Source organism: Pan paniscus, chromosome 12, assembly GCF_029289425.2.
Source record: "Pan paniscus chromosome 12, NHGRI_mPanPan1-v2.0_pri, whole genome shotgun sequence".
NCBI lineage: Eukaryota > Metazoa > Chordata > Mammalia > Primates > Hominidae > Pan > Pan paniscus.
This window is the reverse complement of record NC_073261.2, coordinates 38,554,618-38,567,414: the sequence shown is the minus strand read 5'-3', so window position 1 is coordinate 38,567,414 and position 12,797 is coordinate 38,554,618. Positions and strand designations below refer to the sequence as shown.

Genomic DNA, 12,797 nt, shown 5'->3' with positions numbered 1-12,797 from the left:
CATAACATAAGTTAAACACGGTGTTAAGCGTCTAAAAATATTTCCTTTGATTCCCACTTTGATGAGGTAGTTACAGAGGAGGGCACTGGCTGAGAAAGGTTAAGCCATTTGCCCAAAGACAGAACCAAGATGGGCACCCTAAGTTGTCTGCCACTAGACCCTGAATGTTTAATGCTTACTTGCTGAAGCACCAGGTGAGGAGAGGCTGTGTGAAATGAACATTTAGAGCCTTGGGGAGCCTCTAATGCAGCTGTGCCAGGGAATGATGGAATAAGAGCCAGGATGGCCCTGCGTGAAGGATGGGTGGGCAGTGTAGAGATGAGTTATGAGGCTGGAGTCCTGGTTGAGGCTGGAGTCCTGGTCCAGGCTAGAGGAGGTATCAAGGGCTCATACAGGGAGATTAAAAGGAGGAGGCAGTCTTGAGAGGTATCAGCTTCTTAGGATATTGCGAGACTAAGAGGCTAACGGAATATTCCCTACCATGGAGTATTCTTGGGCCAGAACTGGCTGACAGGACCTTTCAGGCCAGTTTAATGGAGCAGACTATTCTGGATAAGGATCCTAACCCAGCTGTGCTCTGGCGTGTTACCTTTTAGCAGTTAGTTAACATCTCTGTGCCTGAGTTTCTTCCTATGTAGAAGGGGCTAGTTAATTCTAGTGCCTACCTTATAAGGTTGTTGGGTGGATTAAATGAGTTAAAACCGTGCCCATTGCAGAAGGGAAAGTGTTTGTTGAATGAATAAATCCCTTGAAAGAAAGGTACTATTGTTACTATTAATTAAATATACTAAGATTCTAAGATACACCTGTGCTAGTTGGGATTTAAAATAGTGTGAATATAAGCTGTGTAATGAAAAGCTAGTTCTTCCAGTTCTACTTTATTTATTAATTTTTTGAGATAGGGTCTCGCTCTGTCACCCAGAATGGAGTGTAGTGGTGTGATCATGGTTTACTGCAGCATTGACTTCCTGGGCTCAAACAATTCTCCCATTTCAGCGTCGCCAGTAGGTGGGACTACAGACGCACACCACCAGGACCGGCTAAATTTTGAATTTTTTATAGAAACGGGGTTTCACGATGTTGTCCAGGCTGGTCTTGAACTGGGCTCAGTGTCTCCCTTGGCCTCCCAAAGTGCCAGGATCACAGGTGTGAACCGCTGTGCCTGGCCCCAATTCTACTTTAGTTTGTAATTTTATTTTAGTTTGTTATTGATAGTCTTTTACCACGTTAAGTCAAAAACATGAGTTGGCTTATACTCATTTTCTTGGTTAGTGTTCTCTCTTTAGTGGAAGAACTAAACAGCCAAGAAGGTAGGAGGAAGAGAAGATTTGCAAATCACTGTTAGTAAAATGGGAGAACTGGCCCTTCGCGATAATGCAAACAAACCCAGGGCCCCAGGAGGAAAGGGCTCACCAATGTGGCTGCCGTATAGGTGGAGTTCTTGCAGTGCCCACTAGGTGTCACTCTTGCTCCTGGTTAGACCTTTCTTGGCTTCTTAAGATTCTGAAATGTCCTTTGTAAGGAAATTTCCCTCATATGTGATTCTTCAAAAAAAAGTATGTAGAAGCTGCATCCTAAAGACGTTCAGAGTTTTGTTAGGAACTTAAAGTGAGGAAAATGAGAAAAGAGGCTAGCTATTAAATCATATAATGTGATATCTACAGGACAATCAGAGTGGTTTGCTGTATCTTTTCTCATTTTTTCTTTTCCTGATTGAGTCCATTAGATTCACGGCTGGACCAGTATCAGGAGAATAGAAGTAGGGCGAGTTTCCCTGTTTATCTCTGTTACCATGTGCATTCGTACACAGTATGTGAGGACGCTTAGAGAACAACTCCCTTTGATGTTTTGTTGTGTTCCACCCAGAGCAGAGTGACTGAATTGAAGGGCCAGGACTACTGGAGTTCTTTCCCCTAGGTTCACATTTAGCATCCTCTGCTCTTTCCACTATATTTTATCGGGGAGTTGGGGGAGGTCAGTCACACCCAGCATCTCAGTAATTGAAAGAGAAGTTGCTCTAAAGTCTTACCTTAGACTGCTGCCCATTCATCTCTGCTCTTTCTTTAAAGCCTTTTCTGAACCTGATTTAACTGTTTTTTTGGATCAGTGGAAGCTTTCTCCTTATATTGCAGACATTTTGAAAACGGGTCTTGAGTGGTTACTTTGCTCATCTTTGGAAGGATCCAGTTGCATAGGCACAGTTTGGTGCCAGGGACCTTTATTTGTGTTCAGCAACTCTTTGCTCTGCCTGTTGGCTTTTCGTCACTCGATCACTACTCCATTTCATTTGTTTATTGGGAGCTGTCTTTGGGAGTTTTTTTTTAATTTTTAAAATTATTTCAATAGTTGTTGGGAAACAGGTGATATTTGGCTATATGGATAAGTTCTTTAGTGGTGATTTCTGAGATTTTGTTGCACCCATTACCCAAGCAGCGTACACTGTACCCAATGGGTAGTCTTTTCTCCCTCGTCCCACTCCCACCCTTTCCCCTGAGTCCCCAGAGTCTGTTGTATCATTCTTACACCTTTGCATCCTCATAGCTTAGCTCCCAGTTATAAGTGAGAACATACGATGTTTGGGTTTCCATCTCTGAGTTACTTCACTTAGAATTATGGTCTCCAACTCCATCCAGGTTGCTGTGAATGCCATTATTTCATTCCTTTTTATGGCTGAGTAGTATTCCATGGTGTGTGTGTGTATGTGTATATATATCACATTTTCTTTATCCACTCATTGGTTGATAGGCATTTAGGCTGGTTCCATATTGTTGAAATTGCAAGTTGTGCTGCTATCAACATGTGTGTACAAATGTCCTTTTCATATAATGACTTCTTTTCCTCTGGGTAGATACCCAGTAGTGGTTTTGCTGGATCAAATGGTAGTTCTACTTTTGAGTTTTTTAAGGAATCTTCACACTGTTTTCCACAGTGGTTGTACTAGTTTACATTCCCACCAGCAGTGTGAAAGTATTCCCTTGTCACTGCATCCATGCCAACATCTATTATTTTTTGATTCTTGCGGGAGTAAGATGGTATCGCATTGTGGTTTTGATTTGCATTTCCCTGAACATTAGTGATGTTGAGCATTTTTTCATATGTTTGTTGGCCATTTGTATATCTTCTTTTGAGAAGTGTCTATTCATGTCCTTGGCCCACTTTTTGATGGGATTTTTTTTCTTGCTAATTTGAGTTCCTTATATATTCTAGACATTAGTCCTTTTTCAGATGTATAGATTGTGGAGATTTTCTCCCACTCTGTGGGTTGACTGTTTACTCTGCTGACTGTTCCTTTTGTTGTGCAGAAGCTCTCTATTTTAATTAAGTTCCACCTACTTATCTTTGTTTTTGTTCCATTTGCTTTTGGGTTCTTCGTCATGAAATCTTTGCCTAAGCCAGTGTCTAGAAGGGATTTTTCAGTGTTGTCCTTTAGAGTTTTTATAGTTTCAAGTCTTCAATTTAAGTCTTTGATCCATCTTGATTTGATTTTTTGTATAAGAGATGAGAATCCAGTTTCATTCTTCTATATGTGGCTTGCCAGTTATCCCAGCACCATTTGTTGAATAGGGTGTCCTTTCCCCCTTGATATTTTTGTTTGCTTTGTTGAAGATCAGTTGGCTGTAAGTATTTGGCTTTATTTCTGGCTTCTCTATTCTATTCCATTGGTCTATATGCCTGTTTTTATACCAGTACCATGCTGTTTGGTGACCATGACCTTATAGTGTAGTTTGAAGTCAGGTAATGTAATGCCTCCAGATTTGTTCTTTTTGCTTAGTCTTGCTTTGGCTATGTGGGCTCTTTGTTTTTCCATATGAATTTTAGGATTTTTTTTCTAGTTCTGTGAAGAATGATGGCGGTATTTCGATGGGAATGGCATTGCATTTGTAGAATGCTTTTGGCAGTATATGGTCATTTTCACAGTACTGATTCTACCCATCCATGAGCATGCGATGTGTCCATTTGTGTTGTCTGTGGTTTTTTTCAGCAGTATTTTGTAGTTTTCCTTGTAGAGATCTTTCACCTCCTTGGTTGGGTATACTCCTAAGTATTTTATTTTTTTTGCAGTTGTCATAAAAGGGGTTGAGTTCTTGATTTGATTCTCTACGTGGTTGCTGTTGGTGTATAGCAGTGCCACTGATTTGTGCACATTGATTTTGTATCCTGAAACTTTACGGAATTCATTTATCAGATCTAAGAGCTTTTTGGATGAGTCCTGAGGGTTTTCTAGGTATATGATCATATTATTAGTGAACAGCAACCATTTGACTTCCTCTTTACTGATTTGGATGCCCTTTATCTTGTCTGATTGCTCTGGCTAGGGCTTCAATAGTATGTTGGATACTGGGTATGTGAAATGGGGTATCCTTGTCTTGTTCCAGTTCTCAGGGGGAATGCTTTCAACTTTTCCCCTTTCAGTATAATACTGGCTGTAGGTTTGTCATAGGTGGCTTTTATTACCTTTAGGTATGTCCCTTCTATGTTGATTTTGCTGAGGGTTTTAATAATAAAGCAATGCTGGATTTTGATAGATGCTTTTTCTGCATCTATTGAGATGATTGTATGATTTTTGTTTTAGATTGTTTATGTGGTGTGTCACATTTGTTGACTTGCATATGTTAAACCATCCCTGCATCCCTGGTATGAAACCCACTCGATCATGGTGTATTGTCTTTTTGATACGCTGTTGGATTTGGCTAGCTAGTATTTTGTTGAGTATTTTTGCATTTATGTTCATCAGGGATATTGGTCTGTAGTTTTCTTTTTTTGTTATGATCTTTCCTGGTTTTGGTATTAGGGTAATACTGGCTTCATAGAATGATTGAGAGAGGATTCCCCTTTTTTCCCATCTTTTGGAATAGTTTTAGTAGGATTGCTACCAATTCTTTGAATGTCTGATAGAATTCAGCTGTGAATCCATTTGGTTCTGGACTTTTTTTGTTGGCAGTTTTTTAAATTACTGTTTCAGTGTCGCTGCTTGTTATTGATTTGTTCATAGTTTCTGTTTCTTCCTGCTTTAATCTAAGAGGCTTGTATATTTCCAGATTTTCTAGTTCATGCACATACAGGTGTTCATAGTAGCCTTGAATGATCTTTTGTATTTCTGTGGTATTGGTTGCAGTGTCTCCCACTTCATTTGTAATTGAGCTTATTTGGATCTTCTCTCTTCTTTTCTTGGTTAATCTCACTAATGGTCTATCGATTTTATCTTTTCAAAGAACCAGGTTTTTGTTTCATTTATCTTTTTTGTATTTTTTGTTTCAATTTCATTTAGTTCTGCTCTTATCTTAGTTATTTCTTTTCTTCTGTTGGGTTTGAGTGTGGTTTGTTCTTGTTTCTCTAGTTCCTTGAAGTGTAACCTCAGATTATCTGTACTCTTTCAGAGTTTTTGGTTTAGGCATTTAAGGCTATGAGCTTTCCTCTTAGCACTGCTTTTGCTGTATCCCAGAGGTTTTGATAGGTTGTATCACTATTATTATTCAGTTCAAATAATTTTTAAATTTCCATCTTGATTTCATTGTTGACCCAGAGATCATTCAGGAGCAGATTATTTAATTTCCATGTATTTGTATAGTTTTGAGGGTTCCTTTTGGAGTTGATTTCCAATTTTATTCCACTGTGATCTGTGAGAGTACTTGATATAATTTAGATTTTTAAAAATTTATTGAGACTTGTTTTGTAGCCTGTCATGTTGGAGAATGTTCCAGGCTGAAGAAAATAATATATATTCTGTACTTGTTAGGTGGAAAGTTCTATAGATATCTATTAAGTCCATTTGCTCCAGAGTATAGTTTAATTCCATTGTTTCTTTGTTGACTTTCTGTCTTGATGACCTGTCTAGTGCTGTCAGTGGAGTACTCAAGTCCCCCACTATTATTGTATTGCCATCTATCTCATTTCTTAGGTCTAGTAGTAACAGTTTTATAAATTTGCGAGCTTTAGTGTTAGGTGCATATATATTTAGAATTGTGATATTTTCCTGTTGGACTAATCCTTGTATCATTATATAATGTTCCTCTTTGTCTTTTCTAACTTGTTGCTTTAAAGTCTGTTTTGTCTCATAGAAGAATAGCTACTCCTGCTTGCTTTTGGTTTCTATTTGTGTGGAGTATCTTTTCCCACCCCTTTACAGTAAGTTTATGTGAATCCTTATGTGTTAGGTGAGTCTCTTGAAGACAACAGATACATGGTTGGTGGATTTTTATGCATTCTGCCATTGTGTATCTTTTTATTTTTTTGAGACAGAGTTTCACTCTTGTTGCCCAGGCTGGAGTGCAATGGCATGTTCTTGGCTCACTGCAACCTTCTCCTCTCAGGTTCAAGCAATTCTCCTGCCTCACCCTCCTGAGTAGCTGGGATTACAGGTGCCCGCCACCATGCCTAGCTAATTTTTTTGTGTTTTTAGTAGAGACGGGGTTTCACCATATTGGCCAGGCTGGTCTCAAACTCCTGACCTCAGGTGATCTGCCTGCCTTGGCCGCCCACCAAGCCTGGCCCATTGTGTACCTTTTAAGTAGAGCATTTAGGCAGTTTACATTCAGCGTTAATATTGAGATATGAGGTATTATTTTATTCATCATGGTAGTTGTCTCCTGGATACCTTTTTTTTTGCACTGTGATATTGTTTCATAGGTCCTGTGAAATTTATGCTTTAAGGAGGTTCTATTTAGGTGTATTGTGAGTTTTGTATCAAGATTTAGAACTCATTTTAGCATTTCTTGTAGGACTGGCTTGGTAGTGGCGAATTCTCTCAGCATTTGTTTGTCTGAAAATGACTGTATCTCTTCCTTATTTATGAAGCTTAGTTTTGCTGGATACAAAATTCTTGGCTGATAATTAATTTGTTTAAGGAGGCTAAAGATAAGACCCCAATCCCTTCTGGCTTGTAGGGCTTCTGCTGAGAAATCTGCTGTTAATTTGATAGGCTTTCTTTTATAGGTTACCTAATGCTTTTGCCTGGCAGCTTTCAAGATTCTTTCCTTTGTCTTACTTTAGATGACCTGATGACTATATGCCTAGGTGGTGATCTTTTTGCAATGAATTTCCTGAGTGTTCTTCAAGCTTTTTTATTTGGATGTCTAGATTTCCAGCAATACCAGGAAAGTTTTCCTCAATTATTCCCTCAAGTAAGCTTTCCAAACTTTTCGATTTCTCTCCTCTCCTTCCTCAGGAACATCAGTTATTCTTATGTTTGATTGTTTAACGTAATCCCAAATTTCTTGGAGGCTTTGTTCATTTTTTTGATGCTTTTTTTCTTTATCTTTCTTGGATTAGGTTAATTTGAAAGCCTTGTCTTCGAGCTCTGAAGTTCTTTTTTTCTACTCGTTCTAATCTGTTGTTGAAATTTCCCAGTGTATTTTGCATTTCTCAAATGTGTCTTTCATTTCCAGAAATTTGATTATCTTTTCTTTATGATATCTGTTTCTCTAGAGTCCTTTTAAATTTTCTTTAAGTTGGTTTTCACCTTTCTCTGGTACCTCCTTGAGTAGCTTAATAATCAACCTTCTGATCTGAATTCTTTATCTGGCAACTCAGAGATTTCTTCTTGGTTTGGCTCCGTTACTGGAGAGCTAGTGTGATCTTTGGGAGGTGCTGTAGAACCTCGTTTTGTCATATTACCAGAATTTGTTTTCTAGTTCCTTCTCATTTGAGTAGACTGTTTCATTGGAAAGATCTGGAACCCAAGGGCTGCTGTTCAGATTCTTTTGTCCAATGGGGTGATCCCTTGATGGGGTGTTCTTCGCCTTCCCCTAAGGATGAGGATTCTTGAGAGCTGGACTGCAGTGGTTATGCCCTTCTGGGGGTAGCCACCCAGTGCGGCTACCGGGCTCCAGGCTGGTATTGGGGAATGTCTGCAGAAAGTCCTGTGATGTGATCTGTCTTTAGGTCCCCGAGCTGTGGATACCAGCACCTGCTTCGGTGGAGGTGGCAGGAGAGTGAAGTGGACTCTGTGGGAGTCCCTGGTTGTATTTTTGTTTAGTGCACTGGTTTTCTTGAATGCTGGTTTATGCTAGCAGTGAAGTTGCCATGTGGACAGACTCAGGATCTCTGGTTAGCCAGGATGTTGCAGGCGGTGGAATTAGCTGTTGTTTTTCCCTTTTTGGAGCAGGGTTGTTCTGTTACGAGTTTCTGTAGTGGCTTGAGTTGGTTGGCCTTCAGTGAGGAGGTGGTGCTTTCAAGAAAGCATCAGCTGCAGTAGTATAGGGGGGATACAAGCTTGTCTACGTTGGCCAGGATAAGTATTTTGGTTTCTTAGGTAATGGGCAGGGCCATAGAGCTCCCAAGAGTTTATGTCTTTTGTCTTTGGCTACCAGGGCGGGTAGAGAAAAACCATCAGGTTAGGGCAGAGTTAGGTGTGTCTGAGTCAGACTTTCCTTGGGCAGGGCTTGCTGTGGCCACTGTGTGGGGTGGGGGGGTGGTTCTCAGGTCAATGGAGTTATGTTCCCAGGGGGATTATGGCTGCCTCTTCTGCATCATACAGGCTGCCAGGGAAGTAGGAGAAAGCCGGCAGTGACTCCCACCCAGCTGCCACACAGCCAGCAAGGCCAGTTTCACTCCCGCCATGCCCCACCATGGTGAGCAGGGCTGAGATCTTGCCCCAGACTACAGGCCTCCCTACTGAGAAAGCAAGCAGGCCTCCCAGGCCTCGCCCCTCCCTGCCTGCCTGCACCTTTGGCTGTGGGTTCTTCATTTGTATCTGCACTTCCCATTTGTCCCCCACTGGATTCTGCTCAGGAAAATTTGTGCTCAGTTGAAATTATTACGAAGTTCAGCTAGAAGCTTCCTTTACCCTGTGGCCCCTCCCCAGTTCTGCTGGCTGCCTTTTTTTCCCCAAGGACCCCTGTGAGATAAAGCCAGGGATGGCTTCCCTGGGCTCAAGCTGGGGACTGGAAGTGTCTACAGGGCTCTTCCTGCTGCTACTTCTACTTTTATAGTTTGCTCAGCTCTCTAAATCCATTTCAGCTCTATGTAAGATTAAATCCGTCTCCTGTGATCTGGATTTTTCAGGTTCCCCGGTGGGGATGTATGTTCAGAGGCAAACTTTTCCCCCTCTCACACTTTAGGAACTCACAGTTTTTTGGCTGTCTTACGGAGTTTGCAGCAGCAAGCCACTTCTTTCAAAGGGTCTGTGAATTCTTTTGGTTTTCCTGGTATGTTCCTGTGGTGATTCTTGGAGCAAAAGTTCACAATGTGTGTCTCCACACACTGTTCTGTCTGTCCAAGTGGGTGCTGCACATTAATCCTGTCTTCTATGGCCATTTTCCTGCAAGTTTTCATTGTATTTATCCTTTTGAATTTGTGTAGTTTTAAATTATGAGTTAAACAGTGGCAAGTCCTCTTTGCCACTTTTCCAACCAACTAGTTACCCTATCTGGAGGCAGCCAGTGTTACCAAAATTGTGTGGCCTTTGAGATAGACTTTCATAAACACACAAATTGAAACTCCTCCCGCCCCACCCCTTTTTACACTAGCGGTAGCCTGCTTTATACATGTTCTGTTTCCTGCCTTGCCTATCTTGGAGATTATTACACATTGGCTTATAAAAGAGCTTCCTTGTTCCTTTTCTTTCTGAATACCTGCATGTATTCCACTTTACCTATGTAACATTATTACTTAACTGGATCACCGCTAGTGGTCATTTATGTTTGCAGATTTTTGCTAGCAGGGAATCACTGGATGAAAGGATTAATGTATCTGTGATTTTTGTTAGATGGTATCAGATTGCCGTCTGTAGCTTGTATTCACTTAGCCTTCTACCAGCAGTGTGTGCAGGTATCTGTTTCCCTGCATACCTGGTCCATTATACCTTTTCTCTTACAGTTAAAGTGTTATGTCATTGAAGTATGTGTGAGTATATGTAAATATTCTTGGTAAAGGTTGTGTGTAGTTGTTAATTTTCACTGCTGAATCATATTCCATCATCTGTATGTGTGTGAAAAAAAGTTTATATCTATTCTACTCTTTTAGTTTTTTCTCTTTCTTTCTTTTTTTAGAGGCAGGATCTTGCTCTGTCACCCAGGCTGTAGTACAGTGGCATAATCATGGCTCACTGCAACCTCTGCTCCTGGGCTCAGGTGATCCTCCCACCTCAGCCTCCTGAGTAGCTGGGACTACAGGCATGTGCCAGCATGCTTGGCTAATTTTTGTACTTTTTGTAGAGCTGCCATCTCTATGTTATGTTTCACAGGCTGGTCTCGAACTCCTGGGCTCTGTCAGCTCCATCTGGAGCTCCATTGAACTCCTGGGCTTCATTCCCAAAGTGCTGGGATTATAGGCATGAGCCACCATACCCAGCCTCTATTCTACTCGTGATGGACATTTGGGTATTATCAGTTTTTAGCTAATAGGAAAAGTGCCACTATCAACATCTTACACATGTCTTTTGATGACCAAATGTATGCCTAACAGTTGTATATCTAGGAGTAGAATTGCTGAGTGGTTAGGTGTGAATCCATCAGCTTGGAAGATGAACATTTCCAAAGTGCTTTTGCCAGCTCAGCTTTCACCATCAATGCGTATGAGTGTCTTTGCATCCCAGCAGAATTTCATTACACTGACTTCAGTGTGTGTGTAGTGATATCTTGTAATATTAATTTGTATTTCCTTTCAGTGAATGAATTTGAACATCTTTTAAAATGTTTATTGGCCATTTTGGATAGCTTCTTTTGTGAGGTACTTCTTCAAGTCTTTTGCCCATTTTTCTATGGGGATCCTGTGTTTTTCTTGATGATTTATAAATTGTTTATATTTTTTATATGAGTCCTTTGTCAGGTATATGCTTTGCAAATATCTCCTCCCATTCCGAGGAAATCTTTCAAGGCTGGTGGTGTGATTGAAAATAACTGGTAGTGGGGCTCCTTGGTCGGAGTAGTCATGGAGGGTCTCTAGAGGATTACTTGCCATCTGATATGTCTGAAGGACAGAGCTGAGCCAGCCCCTTGAAGTGCTTGACAGTGACTAGCTCAGGCAGAGGGAACAGCATGAACAAAGGCCTCAGGGCAGGACAAAGCTTAGCATGTTTGGGTACAGAAAGAAGGCCAAAGTGGGAGGGGAGAAAGAGGTGGCAAGAAGAAATGAAGATAATCAGAATCTCTTTTCATTGCTCTGTGGGAGAAAAAGGCTTTAGATTTGTCATTCGTCCAATGCTGTGTATGACAGTTGCTTCTAGTGACCCTGCAGTCTTTGAGTCCCTTTTTGCTTTGGGAGGCTGAAACAATGTTTCTTTCTGTCCTTTGTCCTGCAGGTGTGGTGGACACAGGCCTATTCATCAACATGGCTGAGAGAGTCTACTTTGGGATGCAGGATGGCTCAGTGAACATGAGGGAGAAGCCTTTCTGTTGACCCTGCAAGGAGCAGAGTGTGTTCACCTTGAGTCTCCAGCCCACAGCCAAGGTGGACGTACCTCTCCAGGAGCCTTTGCCTTAATGTATCTCTGCCTGGACAACTTGTGGTGGGGGGTGGGGGGAAGAGTGGGAGGGGGAGTTAAATCCAGTCTTATGAAGTATTGTTATTAAATGTCTTTTTAAAAAGAGAAATATAAACATATATTTTTACTATTAAAATATTCAGTTTTTTAAATGAAGTAGAACTTGAGTTCATGTTTTATATGAAATATTTACCAAAAAAAAAAAAAAGAGGTGAACTGTATTTAAAACCTTTGACTTGAGTCTGCTGGTAAAGCTTCTGAATATTGAGTTTGCTGAGAAATAAAAATCAAAACTTCTTTCAGCTGGTAAAGTGAGGGGCCCACCAGCAGTGATCTCCTGATGCCTTACTGGAAACTTTGTTTACTTGTCTGCTACCCTCTGATTTGTTTTTAGTTAGTTTTTATTGTGAGCACACATAGTACCTAGTTACATCTTAAGATCAGGTTTATAAAACTGTGGAGTGGAGCGGTATGGTATGGAATGACTTGGAATGTAAGCTGTCAGGGAGAAAATGTGGTTACACTTTTGCTAAGATCTGGGGGTTTCTCCATATTCCTGCTGTTGGAAGCAGTTGACCAGAAATGCTTGCCAGTACTGCCAAAGCACTGCTGTGAAATGTGAAGTACTTTGTTTTTTTATTTTTAATGATTTTCTTTTTGTTATTAATATTTTTCTCTGTTCCTTTGTTATTACTTGCATGGTTTGGCATCAGAAGTCCTTACCTCTTTATATTGTTTGCAGGTTTAAATAAAACAGTGTGGTGCCATTTTGACTCTTTTGTCTTTATTGTAGAATTTAAATTTAAATGGCCACAGAAGGAAAGCCAAGATGGGAGAGGAATCAGTTTTGCCCACCCAGCGTACATCAGATCTGTGATAAGGGGTGGAATTCACTCAAGAAATCTTGAACCAAAGAATAGGTAAATACTTTCATTATTTCTGGGAGAGCTATCTTCCAGATATGTCAGTTATCTAAGGAAATATGCCATAGCCCTTTGTCAGGCAAGGTATTAATTTTCTTCGTGCATGAAGGATAACACAGATGGACAAAAGTCACAAATTATCTCCACGTTATATATTAGTCAAACCTTCTTTAGTCATGGAAGCTGATATGCAGCAAATCATATTGCTGCATTTCCTCATTAGCATCCGCAACCTGAATTTCCTCATTAGCACCCCCAACTCTGTAATCTGCAGACAGTCTGCTTAATAAACAGTTAGCTCTCCAGAAAAGAGCCTCATAACAGGGAAAGGAAAGGCCTGACCAGCTCAGTGAGCATTCTAGACAAGGCTCAAAGGAATCCATCCTGCTGTTAAAGGGTCTTGATGCTGAGAACCCTGATTTCCCCTTGCTAACTTTGCACAATACTTGGAA

General features: G+C 40.7%; 1 protein-coding gene across 1 annotated transcript in view; it reads left to right on the top strand.

Annotated features, from left to right (window-relative positions):
• RPIA (ribose 5-phosphate isomerase A) overlaps positions 1-12,195 on the top strand; it is a 69,339-nt gene extending 57,144 nt beyond the window's left edge. The window contains exon 10 of the mRNA XM_003805850.5: positions 11,240-12,195. Coding sequence (XP_003805898.1) covers positions 11,240-11,337 — 98 coding nt within the window. The 3' untranslated portion in view covers positions 11,338-12,195. The remainder of the gene's footprint in view (positions 1-11,239) is intronic.
• The last annotated feature ends 602 nt before the right edge of the window (positions 12,196-12,797 follow it).